The sequence below is a fragment of the Anoplopoma fimbria genome, chromosome 7 (assembly GCF_027596085.1).
Source record: "Anoplopoma fimbria isolate UVic2021 breed Golden Eagle Sablefish chromosome 7, Afim_UVic_2022, whole genome shotgun sequence".
Classification (NCBI taxonomy): Eukaryota; Metazoa; Chordata; class Actinopteri; order Perciformes; family Anoplopomatidae; genus Anoplopoma; species Anoplopoma fimbria.
The window spans coordinates 16095085-16118712 of NC_072455.1; the positions used below are offsets into that span (position 1 = coordinate 16095085).

A 23628-nucleotide genomic window follows, 5' to 3' on the forward strand; every position below is an offset into this window, starting at 1 on the left:
TACCTTCACTGGATTCTCTTTAGTGTCAGCTGCTTCCAAATGGCTTAAATAAAGATACTCTGCAACTTCCATAGTCATATGTTAATCCTAAAGACCACCATTGTTATACAGGTAATCCGCAGAAACACAATTCTAGGGATGCAAATGTGTTTAGTGGTTTCAAAGTCTTTATGAAACTTTAAAAATACAGTTACTGTTGGGTTAAAAGCCATCTATTAAAGACGGTGTTTGTGTCTACTACACATTTGCATAGGCTATGCTCCATTCTCTGAATATTGAGCTTCCTTTATTACTTAAATATACATCCATAGAGGAAAGCATCCTATCCTTTGAAACGCGCAGAATTTCCATCTCTGTCCAGATGTTATTTCCTTCCAATTTGGTCACTTCTCCTCCCACAGGAGGTCACAATGCAATTTAAAGCGGGCCCAGCTCAGAATCTATGCTCCGTTTGTAGTTTCTGCTACAATATTTGTGGAAACAACAAGACGTTCTTTTGCCGTTTGCAGCTAAGAATTCCATTATTCTATCTGCTACGTGCAACTTCCAAAAATGTTAAAGCTTAAACTGAGTGCTATTGTGCTTTTAAGTGAAACTATGGAACTTTAGAAATAAAAAATAAATGAAAAGTAGGATTCTACATTAAAGTGGGGCTTTTGCTGCTTTAGACTCGCTTGACCAGAAGCTTTTAGTAGATAATGATGGCAAACACGAGTTGTTTTTCTGGTGTATAGTAGAGTACACCCTCCTGTAAAACGAAGTGTAACATACTAACACTCTCATTTTAGATTTCACCATTATCCCATGATAGCTACTTGTTTCCATTCGTTACATAGGCTCACTTTAAAGTAAAGAAGTTCCTATTCTTATGAAGATAAGGGATTTTGCTTTTAATGCAAATACTGCTACATGTGACATTTGTCTTTGCAACGAAACATTGCGTGTTTAGGAAAGTGCTAGCTGATGTGTGAGAACCTGTGAGAGGAGAGGGAAGTTGTCTGGATTTCTGCTTCATTTTGTAAAGGAAAGGCAGACAGCAGTTATCCCCCTTTCATTCACAGTTGCTTGTGTCAATTCCAATTCATCCTTTCGGATCACAGAGAGTCCCGCGTCTGTCCCGACGGAGCGCTGCTGAGATCCACGACTAGCACTCAAATTTGGACAATGAAGTGACCATTTCTGTCAGGAGTTCAGAGTAAATTTGAAGTGTTTGTAAAGGCGCTTTTCCAGAAAGCCTTTACTTCCTTGCTGCAGCAGCTTGTCAAACTCATTTAGGGAGTGTTTGGAATTCAACATAAGAGGGTGGACTGAACTCTAAACTTGTCTCACAATAAAAAAAGAAAAGAAAGAAAACAACACAACAGAATACTTGCACAACCGATTATACCTGCAGTTTCTAGAAAGAAAGGAGAAAGAAAAAGATACAGGTAATATTTGAGATAAAACCAGTGGAATACAGAAAGAGACGGGGACGGGGAGACAGAGTATTAATGTGAGACATCAGGAGGGAGACACACTAGAGAAGACAAAGGGACAAAGAAAAGTCTGAAAGGAGGAGACTATGGGCAGGAAATATAACTTGATATGCTATCGTCATATATCCAGGAAAGAATACTTAAATGAAGTACATTAAAGTTGAAAGAAAGCGTCATAGAGCAGCTGCTACTGCTTTGAAGTACTTAACTAAAACATGCAGTATAGAAAGGATACTACCGAGGGAAGCTAAATATTTAACTTCTCTTACAGTATTACTTCGAGGCAGCAATTTTAAATTCCTGGACTATCACTGAGGGAAAAGGGAAGGAGTCTATATATACAGTATCCCCTAAACACTGAGCTAGCACTTTATTCAGGGTATCGCTGCGTAAGGGGGATTTATGTGGAAGAGAGAATCCGTTCTGGGGGCCAAAGCTGGGGGTCTCGTGGTACTTGGTGACAGTCTTACCATTCTGCAGCTTTTCTTTGCCACCGGACAACACTCCGCTTGGTAGCATGCCTGTCGGGGTCAGTCCCTTCAGCGTCAGCACGCTCTCACTCTCCTCTCTGGAATATCAACACAGAAATGACATTATTATTTTTATTCCCACATTTTGTGTTTTGAATAATGTACTGTAATATTGACTCAATAAAACAATAAAACATTTTTTGGCCAGTTGGGGGCAGTGGAATAAGCTTAAACCACAGCTTTGACATTAAGTTAATTACCTTGTAAACAAAATGTTGCCTTTTTTATGCATCCAGCAGACATTTTGCAACATTAACATTCATTTAAAGTCGTGTTTTCAGCCACTGAAGGAATGCAAGTCCAATATTCACATTTATTTTAGCTTTCTTTTGGTCTCCACCAACTCCTGAAGGGAATTACTCGGTTCTTCAGCCTCTAAAGACTCCACTTTGTTCACAAGCTAGTTGCTAACTTAGTTTGTCTGTTGTTTGGTGCTTGGCAGGCCGTGTGAAGTGGATTTATCTGAGCATGAGAGCATTGAGACTGAACCAATTTAGTAAAGTTGCGGATGAAAAACCAAAAACAATGAGCTGAAAGACGCTAAAACAATCCGTAGAGCTGAGGGGAACTGCAGAGTTGGGTGATTATTCTCTGTGGGTTCGTCACAACAAATTATACCTTTCACATTACACATGATAAGGTATTGGGACAATGGTAGAATAAACAAGACATAAGGGAGTTTTTTCATGTTTGCATACCTGAGCACAGAAAATACCCTGGCCATCTTGCCGATGGCCCGAATCTTGTTGCGGATGACCTCCTTACGAGCAGAAGCTGTGGCACCTGGAGGGGTCAGAGGTCATACAAGCTGTGACTCATGCATAATAAACCATGTCCTGTGGAAGTGTAACAAAGACTTCATTGTCTGTTGTTCTGTGTGTCCTATAACATTTACTAAATGTGGTAGGACGGAGCGAGTATTTTGGACAATTAAGTTTATCCAGAAGTGCATCATATGAACAAAATGCAATCATAGTGAGGTTACTAAAGTTCAGCTCATACGACATAGTTTAGATCTATCAACACATGAAAACAACTGAGTATTCTCAGCATTCAGAACACTCACGCTGGCTGTCTGTACTGTACCATTAGTGGTGTTCAGTTGAAGTCCCTTTTACTCCTACACACTATTTCAGCAGGTAGTACTTGGAACCACTACACTTGTTTAATCATCTGTAAATGGCCTGGTCCTTGTCCAAAACATGTCTTATCAGCACGTTAGATGATCACACTCTATATGGATTTTCCTGTGCTGTGTTTTGGTTGTGGGGACTCAAACAGGATTTTTCCTGTACTGGAAAACAAAACTTTGTTTAAAGATACCCTTTTTCTTTTTTGCAGAATAACAGTTTTAAGGCCCCAGGGAGCCAGCTTGGAAAATGCATGAAGGATGGAAATGAAGCTGATGTGTGGCGAAAGGCTGAGCAAAGCAAAGAGCAGTCTGATGTCTAGTTTAAGACTCTTCCCCTCATCCTCTATCATATGAACCCTTGTTACTTTGAAACAGGTTTCTCCACAGGATGTGTACAGCAAATATATTACTTAAGCTAATGATAATGTATCTTCCTGTAAAACTCTTTCTTTGTTCATGTGTCAGATTTGGCTTTACCCAAAGCAGGAGCATGTAACTGTAACATTACAGACATGTCTTTCTGGTAAACAATTAAAGAGAGATCAATAGAAGGACTCAGTAGTAATGTTAGTAGGGGTTTTAAACAGTGCTGTTAGTTGACAGACTTCTGAAACGCAGAGAGCAAGCACTGGACAAAAGTCTATCTACCTCTGCACACACCACTACAGCTAATGTTTGTACCTTTTTTGGGGGGATATATTAGCTGTCCTTCTCATGAAAAACCCCCAGAAGAGAAGACAAGAGAAAGGACAGAGAGATCAGTGGATGGCTGTAGAATGAAAGATGAGGTGGCGGACAGGAGGCACAGATGGCGAAATAAGAGGCAAGGAAGCAAAACAAGTGTAAAGTAAAGCGCTGCCTTGAACACAAAACTCTGGAAAACATAGAAAAGAGAGATTAGATGAGGCAAACCAAGGTAGTGACAATATCACAGCATGAGAGAGAGAGAGAAAGGAGGAGAATGCAAAGGAAATGTGTGAAAAAGAAGTGATGTTTAACATATCGACAAAATGGCAATTGGAAACCATGGAAACAATAGTAGATAAAGGGCAGTGCAATAAAAGGATTGTACTGGCACATAAAAAAAAAAAAGATCGTGAGTGAGAAAGACAAAGGAAAGAACACATCCAAATGTCAACGTAGTGAAAATATATGAGAGATCTGGAAAATAAATTAGCTTGAGACGAAAGTGAGGGCAGGGAAACATGGAAATAAAGTGGCTCAACTAAAAGCACTGAGTGAATGAGTTGGTGGAATATGATTAGATGTTCAAGGACGGCTAATTTTCTGAGGGACTAATGCGACTTATGCCACAGTCCAAATCTACCGAAACGTATTGCTGCAATGCCAGAAAAAGAAAAAAGGGGTCAGTATCCCTTTATAATGTGAAAAGTGTTTTTCGAGCTATTACGACATACAAACTTTTGTGTGTTGTCTTAATCACGTGAAAAACAAACTTTTCGTGTTACAATGTGACGCTGATCTGTTTTTCTTTTCCTGGCGTGGCAGTTACACGCTTCTGTTTGCATATCAATATCATTTTTTGTTTATTTATATTCCCTGATTGTTCATGAGCCAATCATATGAGCTTAATTATAAATCAGCTGGAGGAACAGGTAGCATTTATGTTATAAAAATGTTTATTTTGCTGCATCCCTGGGTATTGTTGACAGAGTCGAACTGCGTGCATCAGTAAACACAAAAAGAGAGAGGGAGGAGGTGGAAGGACTGGTGAGATCATTTCCTGTTTGGCGGTAAGGGGTGGGGCAGGCACAGGGGAAACTAGTCATCTCATTGTAGATGTGACCGAAAATATTTCCAAAACTTGCCACTATTATATGGTTATAAAAAGCATGATTGCTGTATGACTAACTGTGCTGTTTGAACCCAAGTAGACCTAAACCACAGAGAGCTTTAGTAAAACAAAACACCTACAATATATAATAATAATTACATATAATATATATCTGTAGTTAAGGCATTTCCACACTTTCAAGGTCTTTCATTTATATTTTTGTATTCAGACTTTGTAAGGATTCACTGGGTATTAAAAGGAAGTATTTTCAAGCCGCTGAAGGCAGTACAATAATGGATATTGATTAAAATGTGTCATGTGTCAAATTGTTTCTGGATGGTCTCTCTGTTGCTGAGATGTTGAAGAACGTTGTAAAAAAATCAATATAATTAAACTGAATGTTCTGAAAATGGGGCAGAGCGATGGTATCTGCAAAAACACAAGGAATGTGTATGATATTTTGAATGTGTGTGTGTCTATTGCTCCCACTAGCAGAGGACTCCCTCTAGTGGAGCCGAGGCAAACTGCAGTGGGAACTGTCCTGGTTGCCATTTGTCTGCCTTGCTTACCATCCAGCTCCTCGTCAGTCGTCAGCTCGTCGTTGGAGCAGATGCTCAATACGTTCACAAGCATCTCAGTCACTGTAAAGAAATCCGAAAAACAGATATTTTACAACATCAACCGTATTTTTATTTTTTTAACATACCACCTCATGAGTATTTGTCAAATCTGAGTATGCTTTCCACATGGTAAGCGTCTCTGGGGGAAGGTGTCTAACTTCAACAGGTCATGCCAACATTCGACCCTCCGCACACACCCGGTGAGCAGTGTCCATCAGTGACCTTGCAAACATTGCTAGGAATGGCCCTGTGCGGAAGGGTCACACCCAAAATAGGCTTCCTGGAGCGTGTGTGCGTCAGTCATAGTAATGTGTGATTCACTGACACAGATGTGTCACAGATTTGACGGTGGGGTGCTCTAAAAACCAAACGCCTGGAACAATCTTCGAGGCCGAGAGAGAACGCAACCCTCTGCTAATGTTGCTAGCCATTTTTAAACTTTTACTGACTTGCACTTATTGCAGGATTGTGCTTTGTGTGTTTCTGGTTCATAAATCATTTGTAGTAAGTATTGTTTTTATGAACTATAAAGTGTCCGTTCCGTGAGGCTGGGCCATTTTCATTACTGACTCAGGAAACTAAATATGCATTAGAACTTAATGGTGCATTTGGTTCAAACTGCTTGTACTCAATGTTCTCATTTGGTGTATGTTACATCAAAAGCGTACTTAGAATGTGTGTGTGTGTGTGTGTGTGTGTGTGTGTGTGTGTGTGTGTGTGTGTGTGTGTGTGTGTGTGTGTGTGTGTGTGTGTGTGTGTGCTCACCCTTCTCCCCGACAAAGGGCAGGGACCAGGTGAAAACGTCCATGAAGTTGGGCAGCCAGTAAGGGTGAGGTGAGCAGTTGAACTGTCGGATGTTCATTACGTTGTTCTCGTACTTCAGCACTGCCGCTGGGGGAAGGTAAGAAAAGACGGGACATGTGGTTGTTAGCATATGTCCAAATGTGTAAAGGCAGATATGACACATTAATACAAGATTAATCATAACCACGGAAAGCTATGATGTGTCCGTCAACATCCACATGTCCCATGGTCTGATTATTTTAACATGTGTTTGTATACATGTTGAAGCTTACGCCATCTCCCTTTTCTTCTTCTATAGTCTCCAACAGTACACAGCGGTCTGAAATCAATACTTGAGTCCATACTTCAACGGACCATGAGCAAGCATCAGATCTTATTAAGGTCCAGGTCCATTATCAGCCGCCATCCTGTTCCTAACCACCACTTAGAAACACTTTGTGGTCTCGGCAGCTTCACATATCAGGGTACATATCCCCTCTGACGGACCGGCAGACATGTTATTAGCTCGGAGAAAGTTACCCACAAAGTACCCTGCCTAAAGTGCCAAGAAACAAGACGGTTGTAGGAAAATATCACCATTTGAGGAGCTAACAGGATGGACATTAAACATATCCAAAGAATGGTAAGATGGATTGTTTTGGACATAAAATTTGAACAACAAAAAGAAGAGAAGAGATTCTGTCTAGAAGTATTCTGCCTTGTAAATAATATTATTTTTTAATTAGCTGTCATTTCATTTCTTTATGTGGTTTATTAAGCCATTCCCCGAGGGGGCTGAAGCGTTTCTTCTTAAATTATTAAATAAAACAATGCCACATTAACGAATATTTTGAGGTTTAATTTGAAGGGTTCTTGGCTGTTTTTGCTGTTAACCTTTCCCGGTTAATGATTCATTAGATGATGTGCAGACTTGTGATTAAAGAAAATCACGACTCGATACAGAGCTCCATTTGGCTAAAAAACTATTGAGAAAAGTGTAAAGTGGCCCAAACGTTGTCAACACCAAGCCTGGATGTAACGCAACATTTTGTCAGATGCTGTCAGTCATCCTCTGGGTGATGACAGTGAATAAAAGGCTTCCGTATAAAACTACCGACACAAAGACATTTTAGGGTGAGGTCTTAACGTCAGTGTTGTCAACCTCTCACTCTGACAGAAGAACTAATATATCTGCACAATTGCAAACTGAACTGTGTAAACTGAGGCTTTAAAAACGCATCAAAATGAAGGTAACCAGAGTTTGTGTGTGTGGGGGCGGGAGAAGAAAAATCAATCCCCGTTTTTCCCCCTTTGGAACATTTCCTCTGTGTATTGATTACCGCCCCCAGTTGGTGAAGCGTGTCTGTCATTCACAGGATTGGATACGTGAATAACATCACAGAAACACACGGCTCAGCATTTAGGCTCCGGAGGCTGAGCACTTTTCATTAGTTAACAGAAAACTGTCAATTCCTGGCGAGGAGGAGGAGGTGATGAAAGAAAAGCCAGCGACAGCGAGGATAATCGTTACGGACACTTTATGATCATTTTCCAGGGAATCTGACACCGACATGGAACCGTGAAACCTGCTTTTGCCATCATGAAAGTGTTCCTTTGTACACTGCTTCAAATGCTAAATATATTAAAATCTATGTGTTGCATAATTTCAAGAATTTATATGACTATGTTTGCTTTAAAGAATTAGTCCAACAGTTGGGAAATGCGCTTATTTGCTTTCTTGTCATGAGTTAAAAGAAAAGATTCAGCAAGCAACTTAATCTATTCCCCCGTAATTATGTTTATTTTTTTCTACAAACTGAAATGGATCCCATCAGAACAATTAAAATACTACAATCAGAAACAAATCTACACATAGTAGCTTTTGATTATTCAAGCAGTTATATTGATCATGTCTCAGTGGAGACTCCCAGTGGGTGTGGTTAGGTTTGTGTGCATAAACAAAATCAAGCTGTTTGCCTGCTGACTTTAAATAAGAAAGGGTGAATATTGAGTATTTCTCTCTGTGTGCCATATTCAGTATATATTAACAGAATGACTTATCATAGTCACATGGTCTCTGTGCCCCGCTGACATAGAAACCACCTCCCAAATACTGAGCACAGCTTGCCCCGTGTGACCTCAGCCATGATTAAGGCACGGTGTGAACGTGGGTGCCGAGGAAAACCTGAGAGCCACCCGGCATAAATATATCCACGCTGTATATAGAAAGCCCCAGCCTCTTGCATACACAAGGCCAGTCTGGTGGCCCAGATCTTGGGGAAAGCGGACACCGTGGCTGGGTCACCGTGGGGGACTTTCCTGCCTCGGTCTCTCTCTCTCTCCCTCTCTCTCTCTCTCTGGTCGGGAATAGCAAGTCATCAAACCTGCTATCCCAAGCAGCTATAACCTTGGTCGTAACACAAATGGGGTCAGAAAACATCCTGCTAGGCTGGAGTTTGCCTCAGTGTGTGTGTGTGTGTGTGTGTGTGTGTGTGTGTGTGTGCGTGTATGGAATCAATGAGGCATGGTAATGCATATAGTGCAGTAACTATGCAATCAAAATGGTCCCTTAAGTATTGCAAAGCATTACATTCAACTGCCGTCACCTCTTTATCCCCGGCTGCACAGACAAACACACACACACACACACACACATACTCCAACACAAACAGACTAATCTCCTGTAGGGGGACATCCATGTACTGTGTAATTATTTTACCATTATTACCAATAGCAGCAAAACACATCTACTCAGTCCAATCAGAAAAAGCTCTGAATTACACACCACTCGGACGGGGCAGTGGGTATTCATGCGTGTGTGTCGGCGTGCGTTCGAGAAGTCGCACGCATGGGCAGGCCTTGCGTAAACATCACGTACTGCATAAACATGGACGAGGCACTTGATTGAATGCAGCCACGGAAGCCCCGGAGGGAAAAAGGCAGAGCGGGGGGAGAAGGTCAGCTCCCCTGCCGTCCCCCCCTTCAAATCATATTCCCTTTAAAGGAACAGACACACCCGACAACCCCCCTGCAAAACAAACAGAGAGCAGGTCAAGGCCCACAATATTCCATTTAACATGCAGATAAGTGCGACAAGAACAACACTTTGCTGCTTCCCCATTATCCGTACACACTTTACAACAAATGCACGATTATATGCTGAAAAGCTATTTCTCATACAGCGGGAGGGCACTGCCTTATGTGACGACCAGCTGTGAGTTCAGCGTCCAACACTGCATGACAGCCACTAGATGTCTCTGCTGCTCCGGTGGTGGTTAGCAGGGTAGCTGAGGCCAAAGCCTGCTGCCACGGTAACACAGATATTGCGAGGCGGCACACGCTCATTAATTATTCAAAAGGGAGTGCCTCGAGTCGGTTTCCCCGGTAACGAGGACTGTTAAAGCCTGCTTTGATATGAGGGGGGAGATTCCCACTGTCCTGCCCTGACGCTTAATGCTGACTGCATATCTGTCTCTAAGGCCTCCTGTATCAAGTTCCCCTGGATTAGTATTCCAGGCCGACCGTTTTTAGACCGTCTTGGTCCATTACATTCAGTGCTCTCCTCCATTTCATGTCAGACACACGGTTGGTAGGGACTGAATGTACATTTGAACAATGCATGAATGGTTTCTAATTCATTTTCAGTTAATAAATCAATTAGACCATTTGTAGTAGCACAGCAGATTGCAGCTCCCATGTTCACAAGTAAAGGGTTGGGACAAAACACCTTGTCATGTTTGGCAAAGGATGAGACGGCAACAGGTAGATGATCATTTCAAAATGATGATGGTTTGAAAATAACATCCGAACTCAAGGTCCTTTTAATAGCTTTTTCTGGTGATTTCAACCGCGTCTCATGGTCTTCTCCAGTGGACAGAGTTTGCACAGTAGTCGTGGTTATGCCACAGCTCAATATAACGTTTTTTTGCTCAAAAATATGAAGAGAATGGGAAACATGAGTCTAGTAAACGAGCACAACTTGAATCAGAATCGATGAAACCTCAACAATACCCAATCCTAAACAATACACTCTCCATTGACCCATAACTGGGTATAAATTATACTGTCATGACTTTAAGATCCCGCTTAGTGTGGACCAAGAAGAGCCTGTCCTGCATTATGTTGCGATTATTTCTCTTTTGATGCTGCATGTTTACAGGAAACTGAAGGGAAGCCCAGTAATGACCAGAGTGATAACAGATGGGTGGGCATCTGCAGCCGGGGATACTCTTCTTGCTGGCACCCGTGACGAAGGGGGAAAAATGAATTCCCCGCTGCGCTGGCGTCATCACCGCCTTAGCTTCCATTCAGCTATTTATTCCAGTGGCAGGGCCAGGAGCCAATCATGCCACTCCATTTCCTTTTCTCTTCAAATCACCCATCCTTTCTACCTACCAATCAGCACATGATCGCGGGCAGGAAACAGTCTAAAAGTGAACTCTGTCCAGTCTGACCTGCAAGTGAACCAGAGGGGATGTCCTGACTGTTGGCGACCGCTCAATCGCCTTTGAAAAAAAAAAAATGCATTTAAGTTTCCACTCAATCAGTCCATTCCCGTTTCAACATCCTCATCAAACAACAACACAAGACATTTATTTGGTTATATAAGGTTTAACAGGTGTGGGATGAATCCAACCCAACTAATCCTTCAGTGTCTCAGGGCTGAAATGAAAAAAAAATTAGTCATTTAGCTTTTATTCCATCAAAGCACCGTAACCATTAGGATTCAGTTGTTGGCTTTAGGGCGGCCAGTCAATAATGATGCAGCAGAAAACATTCCATTAATACAAAACTGCAAGCAATCTCCAAAGTGTGCAACTGCCAACGACCCGCCCCCCACACCTCCTTTCCCTCCCTCTCTCTCTCTCTCCACTGCAGCGGCTTCAGAACCTCAAAGCTCAAACAGTAAAAACTGCTAAATCACTGCTGCTGTGTTTCCATTTAACACAGCTCCCCTATGCCGGCGCTGGAGGGCCGGGGTGCAGTGTGCAGGGGTCAACGCTGCGATGGACAGCTGGTCAGCGCCCTGACACTAACTGCAAAGCCAACAGTTTGCCACAAATGACAAAGGATTGATGGGTGGCGTCCCTGAAGCTGGGCTTTATCTTTTATAGAATCACGTCCTGGGCATGATTCACGTGTTGATCGACCTGACTCAGCCACAAGTCCAATTTACTTCTTGTGGAGGAGTTGTTCCTTGTCTCTCCGTGGTGCCTCATAGATATCCTCCGCCTCCTCCTCTCTGACGGGGAGGAGGAGGAGGCGCCCCGCACCTCGTAGAGACCTCTCATTGGTTAATCTGGTCAACTCCCTGGACTAAATTGATGGGACCCGCTGATGCCTCCCTCCCTACCCTTTCGAGATTTATGTGCGCACTCGATTGGCCATCAATCACGGGACATGCTCAGTGGGCTCCCAGCTCTGCCAAGAAGCTAAGAGTAGACCAATTCATTACAGAGGCTCTGGTTCTACCAGTGAACCCCGCCCACATGACTGATTAGAAGAGCATCAACAGGACTGATAGGACTATATTGGCCAGCTGTGCCTGTTCCGTGGAATTGTGCAACTGTGGAGGGGGAAAATACATCGGCAGACGGTTTGATAAAGTGGATAGGGAACCGAGTAATTACATAACCACAACTTGTTGAAGTTTTAAGAGCTTTGACATGAAATCTCTGGATAGACATTTAGCTTGAGGGATGTTTATTTGCTTTCCCTCCTGTATTTGCCATTTAAGCTAAAAGTCTTGCCACTTTGTGACAGATTTAGCCGAAAAGAGAAGAAAGAGCGCATCAAATTTAAGCGGACAGTGAATGACGAGATAAATAAAGAGCTTGTAGCCCTGCCGGTGGATGCATGTGTGTGCCTGATTGAAGTCAGTTCTAAAATCAAACACGGGGTAATCTTTTTTTCTTTCTGATAACCACTCTTGCTCTGGCACGCATTGTATCAACTGAAGGTCAGCCAGTTGCAGCGGTAAGAACACGGTGCAGACCAAATCATTTTCCATATTCAATATTGAGCTCGAGAGGTGTAAATGATTTGCCAGGCAATTGGCTGCCAAAACTAAAAACAACATGCGCTTCAGATCACTCTGTTTGTTTGTTCATATCGTGTTGTGCTGACTATGAGCCCCGGGAAGATTAGTTGGCATGGTAGAGATGGGGTCCTAACAATAAACAACAATACAGACAGGCAAACTGCTGCTTCTACACTATCCTTATTGTGCAGTGAAGGAGGCACATGGGGAAAAGAGTAAACAAATGTGACCTAATCTTACCAAATACACCTGCAAATGGGGCACAAGAAAATAGAAAAAGGACAGCCCCTCCCTGCCTTGTGCGATATACTCAAACCAAAAGCACTGCATTATGAAGCAGGCATTTTTGTTATGGCATTTCATCACGAGAGGAATTGCAAAACAGCGTGCACCAGCACCATCGCTCTTTCCTTCCCATTTCCATTTCCTGTGGTTTGCCCATCACCGCCCCCATCCAAAACATGCCCCCACAGCCAAAGCAATATACTGTCTGTTCTCCGGGGAAAAGTGCTGACTCACAGCACAGATGCAAGCCTATCTTGCTGCGTAGGCACCGTAGCACAGCATAGGCCGCCACCGGGTGCCAAGTCAACCGGCACCAGGCCATTTCATTTCTCACCGGCTTCGTCCCTGAACTGACCTGATCAAAATCAATGTTGCAGAGATTTTTGTCACTAAAAAATATACTGTAACCCAAATATTGTGTACAACAGATATGGGGTAGGATGGTTGTCCAACAACGGCATACACTGTATACGTGAAACTTTGCATTACTTAGCGTTTCTTGAAGGATAGCAAAAAATATATAAAATTATTTATTTTCTAAGGTGGAATGCTTTTATTAACTTCACTGTAAATGTGTCAGTGTTAGCCATTTGGCTAATTTTCAACTGTTGATACAAACAGTAAAACAAGAGTCTCCTATAATGTAAGAAGGTTGTTAGTACTAACGATCCCAATCAGAATCAACACAGTCTGCAACCTTGTGCAGCTTCCACTCCTCAAGGTCACTTTTATTTGGTTTACTGGTTTTGTGGTTGAGTCCTCAAACACTCTTAATGCCCCGAATATAAGAGCCTGGTTAACAATTCCCAAAAAACTCATTTGTGTGCCGCTTGACCAGTGCAAAATTGGGAAGAGCTGAAGCATACGAGTGAAGGCAGGGTAAAACTCGCAAAAAAGGGAGCCAGATAATTTTCCTAGTTGTAAGTGGACTAAACCAGAGATAAAACAGGTGAGCCCCAGTAAGCAATGTCATAGATGGAAAAAGCCATTCATAGTGTTCTTCATTTTTTCATGTTGTGTTGTCAAAATGGCATAATAAAAGCCTTTAGAAAAGTCCCATTACCGCCATTAAATGCACAACTCTTAATGTAATGAGCCACTAAAGATGGACAATGAAATACTCCTTACCTTTGTTGTTGTAGACATCTAGGTAGTTGGGTGCAGAGAAGATGGTGATAAGTGAAGGGAAGCCAGTGGTCTGACTCTTTCTGTACATGCGATATCTGTTCAAACATCCAAAAGAGAGGTAAGCATTAGTAAACATTACAACCATGTACTCATGGATTAATCACTGGTGTTCACCCCTTTGGGATATGATTAGCAGCGACAGTTTTCATGTTTTCACAGTGCCTGTGTGTTTGTCTTGTAAGCTGATGCATCAGCAAGGGGGGGGCCAACTCGTCGTAGCCTTAAGAGAGTAAATCCCTGTGTTGCAGGTTAAACATGCCCTTAAGTAGTCATCATCGCTCTGAACCAACTCAGCATTCAAACCCACCTCCTCTGATCTCCCAGGAACGCCTGTGCTGTGTTTGGTGGTTTGGATATTTGGAATGGGATCAAGCTTTAGGTAAACAGAGTACTAACTCAGAGGATATGTTTGCTGCACCGCAACTTTCAGCAACTATTTACGGAGATTTAAAAAAAAAAAATTGGACAAACAAAACATATATGTAACTCAATAACAGTATTACATGTGTGGTCTGAATTGGCTTGGGGCTGCAACCTCATCTGAGACGTGTCCAGGTGTCCCATGTGACCACGCTGTGGGAGGGAATGGTAAACAACTGTGCGCTTCGCATCCCACCGCCCTAACCTCGCTTAAAGGGAGATCAGGCTGACACATCCACCCACCTGCCGGTTTAAAAATCCTACATTTCAAAGAGGCTTTTGTAAGAAATGTGTCTCAATGTGTCTGAATGAGAAGTAAACAAGTTATTGACAAGGTCTGCATGAATCACACTTGTCCCATCACACCTGGCCGATTTACTCCTCATGCTGGATTCATTTTCAATTCTTGGATTAACTACGAATTCTCTCAAAGTTCAGACTCCACCGAAACCAGCCCTTCCAGACGGGCTCGAGTAAAGCCCTAGAGCACCCGGGTAGCTTTTCATTTAGTACCCTGGTCTGACTCACTCTGCTGTGTGACGGTGTGAAGGGGAGACAATGAAATGCCACAACACTCACCCAGCATCCTGCGCTTCATGGGCCCGGATGATAGATAATAAGTTATTGTGTTGTAGAAAGTCACAGACTGCAGGGTAGCTGTTAAATAAATAGACAAACATTTGGTTTAGTCATACATCAAGAAAAAAATCCCAGTAAGATCAAGAAGAACAATCAATAGAATATAATGAAATAAGTCCTAGGTATTATTGATTGTGCTCAGAGAAACTGTGGATATACAACACTGGATTCAGGCTAAATTTGTTCTGAAACCAGCTCTGGCTTATAAAAGCGGTATATTGCCTTGAAAGGTCCCCTGTAAGTGAAGGCTTTCATACCAATTTTTAAATTTGCCTTTAATTCGAAACAGGCCCTTTTATGTGTCTAAAACACTTTTGCAGGCAAAGGTATCATAATCTACATAATAACCCATAATATTCTTAACTTTTAAACAAGCTTTCATACTGCAAGCGAAGTTGGTGTGATCTTTCTCAAAACGGTGGATTTTTATTTGAGAATGAAACTCAAAAAATGTCAAGTATGACACATGATTCATAGCAGACTGTTTCTTCCAGAGAAAAAAAGGCGATCGCTGGGGAGTGTTAAAGCATGTTTTATGCTCACGCTGATCAGTTCAGTCTGTGAGCACGGAGAACAAAAATCTTCCTGCCAACTATCAAACTACGGTGTGGTTTCTGGGTTTTCCGTGCTACAACCTTTCATTTCTCAGCACCAGCTTCCACTGGAAATTTCCTTTCCTCGCAATGAGAAAGGCAGAAGACTTCTTATGTAAAATCTCTTGACCTGAAAATAATTTGCCATTAAAACTGCAGTACCACAATGCTTTTTGAGCGTCGCTTCTAACAAACATGATTAAAACAACAGTGGATTTGTGAATCGTGGGATGCCTTGTAATGAACAAAGTGAGTGACAGCTCACATTGAATGAGTGACACCTTTGCATTACATCTGAACCACTTAGTGAATGTGGGACGACTCTTTTCAACAATAATAAAGGGGCTAAATTAAAGTTGTTTTTTTGCGGTATCATCTCTAGAATTTTTGGCTGATTAACATAAAAGTCATTCCACAGCTTCTTCGGCAATCGGGGTAATATTTTAGGGTATGTCCACTACCATGTTTAATATGAAACTTTTATCAAGGGATAACTTGCATCAGTAGATATTCTAACGCAAAAAAAAAGGACAAAAAAAGTCATATCAGAGTCCATAAACAATCTCAAAATAGGCAAACCTTTTTTGTTCAATGAAAAATGATACTGTGTTTGTTCAAAAACAGGTTATTAAGTTCTGTAATCCTAGCTCAACGCACCTGTAAAAATCTAAGCACAGCAATGAACAACGCCCACATAGAGCAATCAAAACCAAACTTTACATTTTGGCTTTCGACCTTTCGGGAAAAGTACCAAGAGATTTTTTTATTTTTGCAAATGCTGCACAAAAAAACAGTAGGGGGTTTTAAGTCGAGTTTGACTGACAGACTATACTATTATGGCATCTTTATTGCATCTCTTAATGTAAAGTCCTTTGGGGCAGGCTAGTAAAAGTGTTATATAAGTTAATTAACTTTAATTAGACTGGCTTGCTTTTGTTTACATGCTCAGATACCATGCTTGGTGCAGAGGTAAAATATTCTAAATTTAAATTGTGTGAAAACCCATTATGGGAGACTGAAATTGAATGAGTTTGGAAAGTTCCTTAACAATCGTGTTTCATGGAGACATGACAGCACATGCATTCCTGACATACACAACAAACATCTGCTGGGAGGGATGTGAAAAGGACGGAGCAGTTGCCGAGAGGGAATTAAAAACGTAATGAGTTTTGAGGGGGGGATTTGGAATGAATGTTTTATTTCTCACTTGATTTCCTGCAACAGATGTAGATACATGCCATATGGAGCCGTTCAGCAAGCAAGATACATTTTGGCCTCGTTTTTTGTTTTTTTTTCAGTTTGCTTTTTGAGTTTCCAGCATCTCCCAGCTGTCCAACAACAGGGCACAGATGTGAATAAGCTCCTTGGACAACATGAGGAGTCGTGCAAGAAATGACTTCAACGTGTGCAATATTAGTATCACTTTGCATGTCCGCCATGATTCAATTTAACCTTTTAAATGTTGTTTTAAAATCAATGGTTTAGATTAATGGCAATAAAAAAAGATGTAAGGAAAATCACATCAGGCTGATTTGTCTGTGCAGCTGAGAGGCGGCTAAAATGAAAGCGACCCTATTCAAAACATGTGCAATTTCATGCCTGAATTGCGTTTGTAAAAGAGTTACGAGCGTTCCTACGGCGCTGGGGGAGAATTATTGGTTGCTGCAAGACAGAAGCAACAAAGAAGCTGATGGTTTTTTGGGGAGGGGTGTAGAGGAAGGGCTCTCTCTCCGTCTGGCTTAAACTGTCTCATAAATCCTGAATGCCAGCGTGATGCCAATTAGCGACCGTGCCCTGGGCAGATGACGCGAGGGACTGATGAAAACAAGACTGCAGAGGAATTTCGAACAAAAATGGCAGCAGGCTGACCAGGGTACTGGTACAACACAGTCAGATCAGTGGTTTGAGGTGAAAAGGCCATATACCTGACATTACATTACATTTCCGTTGGGTGTCTCTGCAGTAAAGTGATGACATTAGTGGGCAAAGACCCAAGCGTGGATCTGCAGCGTAATGGCTCCCATAAAGATGTTAAAACCATCAGGCAAAAATATGTCCTCATGACTCCACAACAAGAGCAGCACTGGGAGTTCATTTCCAGGCATGGACATTAAAACACTATTAAGTCAGTGGTTATGAAACACCTGTTATTAAGAAAAAAGAAAATGCAAATCAGGAGCCTCAGAACATTTCGGAGTACTTCTGCCGGCTTGCCCGAGGCACTCCGGGGCCAAGTAAGCATTGCTTAGGTCCGTAATGATTGGAGGGAGCGCCGAACGCATTTAGAAACAGCACTGTGCCTTGTGGTAATGTGCCAGTTCATTACATTTTGTGACGGTGAGAACTGCCTACTCCGTGTATATCCTCTGTTTGTTCAGTCACTGGGCTCAATTGAAGGTAATGGGAGTTACATAAACCCTGGCGACTGTCTAAGGAGGAGAGTTTGGGACTTCTCTAATGCACTCCATGTTCTAACAAATGTTAGTCTCCTGCTCCAAGTTGTGGAATAGCAGGTTGAAGAAAATGAACGATTGAGAAATGGAAATTTGAAAGCAGGGTTTCTTAATTTATCAATTGTTTCCAGTTTTTGTTTTAAAACATTTGTTTATGATTACTTAAGTACTTCAGCAACTTCCATATCTAAGTTCAAGTGTTCTATTTTGGAAAATGTTCATTGTATTGTCTTTGGCAATAAGGTATCTACAGATAGTGCAGCCAAAATAAATCAGTAGATGATTTATTTTTCCTAAAAAAAAGTCAGAACACTAATAAACAAAATCTGCTTTTTGATTACAGTTACTAAGAACATGTTTTTAATTCCACCATCTAATACAAAACAAAGTATTAGCTTAATACGAGTCTTATAGACTGAACGTTGCAGATGCTATTTAATGATAGTAGTGAATCAAAGCTGTTATCTATCTGGCTGTTGACTGGAATCCTTTATGGAATTTTCCAAATTAGCCAAAAAAAAGACCAATCAAATTACACTCTAACTGTAAGAAACAGAATGCTCACCTGTAGAAGTAGGAACAGCCTCGCACTGTGTTGTGTGTGAAATGCTCTTGGCTCTTCTCATTCCCAAAGTCCTCCAGGGGGTCGGACCACAGCAGATCGCACATCGGTCCGTATGCCGGGGGCTCTTTGAATCTGTCTAACTGTGGAAGAAAAATTGGGACTTGTGTCAGCTGTGTTTGACTGGAAAAAAATGCACATGGAGTGTGCATGCTGCTGCAGAGAAAATACTTATGCTGTCTCTGTGAGAGCGGCTGCTGCTGATCGTAATCGTGATCGTAATTAAAATGTGACTCCATCATTTGCTGAAGTGATTTCAAATTCTATTCAGGGTAGAAAGGAGTGGAATATTTAGAATATACAGTGTGGATGACGTATTCAAAGACAGCGCTCACCTTTCTGTACCTAGAAGGCTTTTTTTGGAAAGACATGAAAAATACTGGATGGCAGCCATTCTTTTGGAGCAATGAATATAAACGACTTTGCTTTCAGCCAAAGATAGCTCTTTCTCTAACAAAAAGCTTGTGGATTACTGGATGGGTAGCATGATGGACACTTCAATAGAGCAAATTCTATTATGCATGGCCTCTGATTGCAGCCATAAAATCCATTTGGAATTATTGAATTAGTTTGAAAGCAGGATCAGAGTCTTCAACATTTTTTAAGTCGTACTGAGGACCAGACCCGGTGCTTACATTCCCCTTGTGTCCAAGTCCTGAGCAGTACTTGAGACACATCTGGGAGAATCACTTCATGCATTGCAACTACGGTTGTTATTTTCACAGCCCATCATACTAAAACGAAATACGGTTATTTCCTCATTAACTTTGAATGAATGCAGAAAGCACATGAGGCGTACAGGAAGCTTCAATTGTATTTTTAAAGCCATTAAGAGCCACCTGCTGTTAAAAACACACACACAGACTGTAGCTTTATGAAATGATGGAGAAAATGGTCTCGAAATCAGACACATACTTTCCTGATGTCGTCAAGATTTGTGATTTCTGGAGACAGTCCTCCGTGTACACACAGGAACTGCTGGTTCATAAGTGCAGCCAGGGGAAGGCAGTCGAAGGCGTCCATACATGCGTCATACACCCTCTCTGAATACTTAATTCTACCTGTCATGGGTGGGGGGGGAGGGAGAGACAGGGCAGGGAAAGGTAAGCATGCCAAGTAAAACAACACAGCTCTCATACACTGGGGCTCACAGTGTGCTAGACCGGGGCGGAAAGGCTTTCCAAAGTGCCAAAAACTTCCCAAACCCCCTTTTTTTTTTTTTAAACAGCACAATTTCACAGCTTTTTGGTATTATTTTTTTCCCTTCTCTGTCCGAGTCCAACAGAAATAGTTCGGACTTGTGTAAATATCGAGAAGGGCAAAAAAATCGGAGTGAATCCTGCACCATGCTGGAGGGCACTTTTAAGTGAGAGTTTGAGGTCGATGGCTGAACTGGATGCATAATAAACAGCTTTTTAGAAAGAATAACTCAGTCCTCCTTCCACTCTGCACAGAGATTCACAGACCAGACAGCTTGGACTCAATTTAGATCAAAGGTAGAAAAAAAATGAAGTGCAAAAGCATTACTTACATTCCTGCTTAAATGTGAAATACTCTGTTAAATGTCTACATTCATGATTCCCACGCAGCAAAAACAGTGTTTTGGGGTAAAGGATCTTTAAGGCCCACAAGTACAGCACACACTGAAACAAAGAAGCAGAAAAAAAGGTTGGGGAACAGTTAGCTTGTCATCTTTAAATAACAGTGGAAACATGAACCGTCAAGTCAGACATTGTCAATATCACAGAGTGGCATAATACAAGCAATTCTGCTTATAATGAAACATTCATGAAGTACATTTTGTGGCACAGTTCAGGCTTTGCTGGAGGAGATGACAATCCTTCAGAGGAACCATCAGAGGACAGGCATGGCACACTCCATTACAATATATTTTATTAATAAAAGTAGAATGTTTCAGGCGATGAGATGGCAGGAAATACAGATCTAAGTTAATTCCAACCCGCAGTCGCAGATTAAATACGTGTATTTTGCTTCATATTAAAAATCTCTTTCTACATAGCCCTGAGATGCACAGTGACATTTGCTATCCGGGCTATATTTGAAGTTATTACAAAGGCCTATCACCGCTCCAATATCTGCAGCCTGATTTGATCTACGCTCAAAGAAAGCTATTAATAAACACAGCGTGTCATACTTGATTAGGCCCTCGTGAGGTCCAAAACAAATACACAGACTTACTTCAATACTGAAATACCCTCTGTCAACGTAATCCCCCAGGAAAAGGTAGCGCGTGGATGCTGGCGATCCTCCGACTTCAAACAGCTTCATCAGGTCAAAGAACTGCCCATGGATGTCTCCACACACTGGAAATAAGGCAGAGAGAGGAACAAAGGCACATCAGGATAACTGCGGTTTTTACAGCTTAGGAACAACGGATGAAAGCCTCTATAAACACTGTGCGAGGCTATTTGCTTATTTCCATATTTTCTGTCAGATGTGAAGAGCTCAGACTATGTATTATACCCCACAGAAGATTTCATACATGTGTAAAACCCTGGAAAAACCTACTTTGGTGGCTTTTCATAATTATAGCGACAACGTTCTATCTGGTAGTTCCCTATATCATTTTTAATACAGTTTCTTTTGTTAAACAATGGGAAACGTTTTATTTTTTTATGAACATAAACTGCTCATTTGTAACCGACAAAAGCCTCATTATACAGGAGCCACTGTCGGATCCAAAGCCCACGCTTACTGGAGGAAATTATGCAAAGAATAAAACTGAAAACAACATAAAAACAATACTGGCTAGCACCAAATAGTACAAATAACAGAAGCTTTTCCAAACTCATCGTTCACTAAAATGAGGCTTGTGAGCTGAATCCATTCCATTCGAGGAAAAAAAAAAAAAAAAAAAAACATGAGCATAATTACAAATCACAGTCTGTACTATGAATTTAGACTCGACTCTCTATGGCAGCAGACACATGTTAGAATTTCTCTATGGTTAGATGCAATTAATTTCAAATCGCAAACAAGATCCGTCAAGCTTGTTGTTAGAGTGTTATTGCCATCTTCCTAAAAGCTCCACTCTCACAATGAGTCAATACTTCAGTGCCCACTATTTTCATTATTGAAGACGTTGTCCAATATGGAAAGGAAACACAAGAACTGGCTGCAGCTTGCTTTTCCACCACATCCTCCCTCGGCCTGTTCATAACCTTGAGGTGTTTCAGCTGGCTCGTAATTTGAACACATCCTTGCCAAACGCACGAGAACTTCATTGGCTGAAAAAACTGGAAAGCTTTCAGTTGTCTCCATTTCTTAACATGTATTGTTAACTGTGTTTGCAAATCTAGATTTTCAAAGCAATTACAAACACAGAATTCCTCAGAACAATTTCACTTCCTTCTAATAGCGCTGACAGTCTCTTACTCCACTGCTGTTACCAGGAATCCCAGTGTATTCAGCACATGGTTAACTCCACGATATCACTAGTGTCATATCCTTCCTGCACAGCCTCTAACAGCACTGCAGGCAGTTGTTAAACAGCGTCAGGGGAGCGTTCTGGGACAAAAACCCTTCCGCGTCAGAAATCAGGGACCGCAAATCACTCAACCTGGATTGGTATACGTGACCATATACTCTATCACTCTCTAGGGAGAAGAGGGGAGCAGAGGCCACAGAAGATTTGCTGCTTAGCTGCCATTGACTGACAGGGTGCGTGTGAGGTCGTCTGATTTAAGGGCCTCTGGTCAATTTTTTAAGCTACTCTAAAGGTTGGTTCAAAGGGTCGTTACACCGAAACATATTATTTATTATTGATCAATTTCATCCGCGGTACACATCTGGTCTATCGTCCACTGTTGGACCGCAGGTGATAAAAACATAAATGCAATTTGAGTATTTTACCACAGGGTATAAACAATTTTTTTTTACAATAAAATAAGCATTATAGTAAAATGTATTCAAGTAGATTGTCAGGTTTCCTGCTGAAAAAGAAGCTCAAGGCTAGCTTTTAAAAACCTGCACAAATTTTCATCAAGTGGCTTTCTCTTATTTGGCATTAGCCTGAAAGCTCGACCTCGGATCCTGAACAGTATTTAACCACACAACAGGTCTGTAAGCTGCCAGCTGAAACCTGCAGCTGGAAAGTAGATCCAAAGCTAAAGCACCATAAATACGCGGTAGCTTTAATGAGGCTTGTAGAAGGTGTCTTTCTTTCAGTACATAGTCTTCAGCGCACACGCACACGCACACACACACACACACACACACCAAAATTTCTGGCATTAAACCTCGCTGTCTTGGTCTTGCCCTGAGGAGAAGCTAGTGTACTCCACTAAATTACTAAAAAACTAAATTGACACATAACATGTAAAATCGGTTCTACTGAAGAAAAAAGGTATTATACTAACCTGGGTAAAAAACTGAGCTTGAAAACATCTTTTATTCTCTAATCATTTTTAGCTTACTTCCATTCTGTTTATCGGGCCAATTTACTGAATAAGTAACTACTACTGAAATGCTTTTAATGCTTTGTTATTTGCTTGATGCAGCACTTCATATTTCATTTAAAGGCTGACAAGTGGTGTCTAATATAGGTTCACCCTCATGACCTCTGTGGTGTCATATGCACTGGCACTGTGGGCAACAAATGCCAAGACATTTAAATCACAGATTGAAATCTACAGCTGGTCTAATCAAAAGAGCAATTAACACTGACTTAAAGCTTTTCCACTTCGGTAAACAACTTGAAAAAGTCACCTTCTTCACCTGAGAGCAGTGATAAACAAATGACACAAAGACAACAATCGGCGATAACGAATGTGAGCGGTATGGCGGTGACGGAAACGACGAAAGTGCCGCAATTCATCTATTCTTCAAGCCAGTTAAGTAATTAACAAAACGGTGAATAGATTGAAATCTAAATTTGAAAAGGACACGGGCTTCCTTTTCGTGAGTTTGTTTATCGCTTTATAAACTGTATCTCGCAGGAGGAATTACAATAGGAGTCAGTGAAAAAAAGTCTTTCAGAGAGATAGCCAATTAGTGGGAGCTGGAGGACAACGTTGGAGAGCAATTATCTCGA

General features: G+C 41.5%; 1 protein-coding gene across 1 annotated transcript in view; it reads right to left on the minus strand.

Annotated features, from left to right (window-relative positions):
- LOC129093100 (protein phosphatase 3 catalytic subunit alpha) overlaps positions 1–23628 on the minus strand; it is a 61970-nt gene that overhangs the window by 6105 nt on the left and 32237 nt on the right. Inside the window, exons 3-12 of the mRNA XM_054601011.1 lie at positions 20775–20899; positions 20107–20218; positions 19491–19636; positions 18519–18658; positions 14848–14925; positions 13789–13883; positions 6318–6443; positions 5502–5573; positions 2704–2788; positions 1946–2043 (exon numbers count right to left, since the gene is read on the minus strand). Of these exons, the coding sequence (XP_054456986.1) occupies positions 1946–2043; positions 2704–2788; positions 5502–5573; positions 6318–6443; positions 13789–13883; positions 14848–14925; positions 18519–18658; positions 19491–19636; positions 20107–20218; positions 20775–20899 (1077 nt within the window). The remainder of the gene's footprint in view (positions 1–1945; positions 2044–2703; positions 2789–5501; positions 5574–6317; positions 6444–13788; positions 13884–14847; positions 14926–18518; positions 18659–19490; positions 19637–20106; positions 20219–20774; positions 20900–23628) is intronic.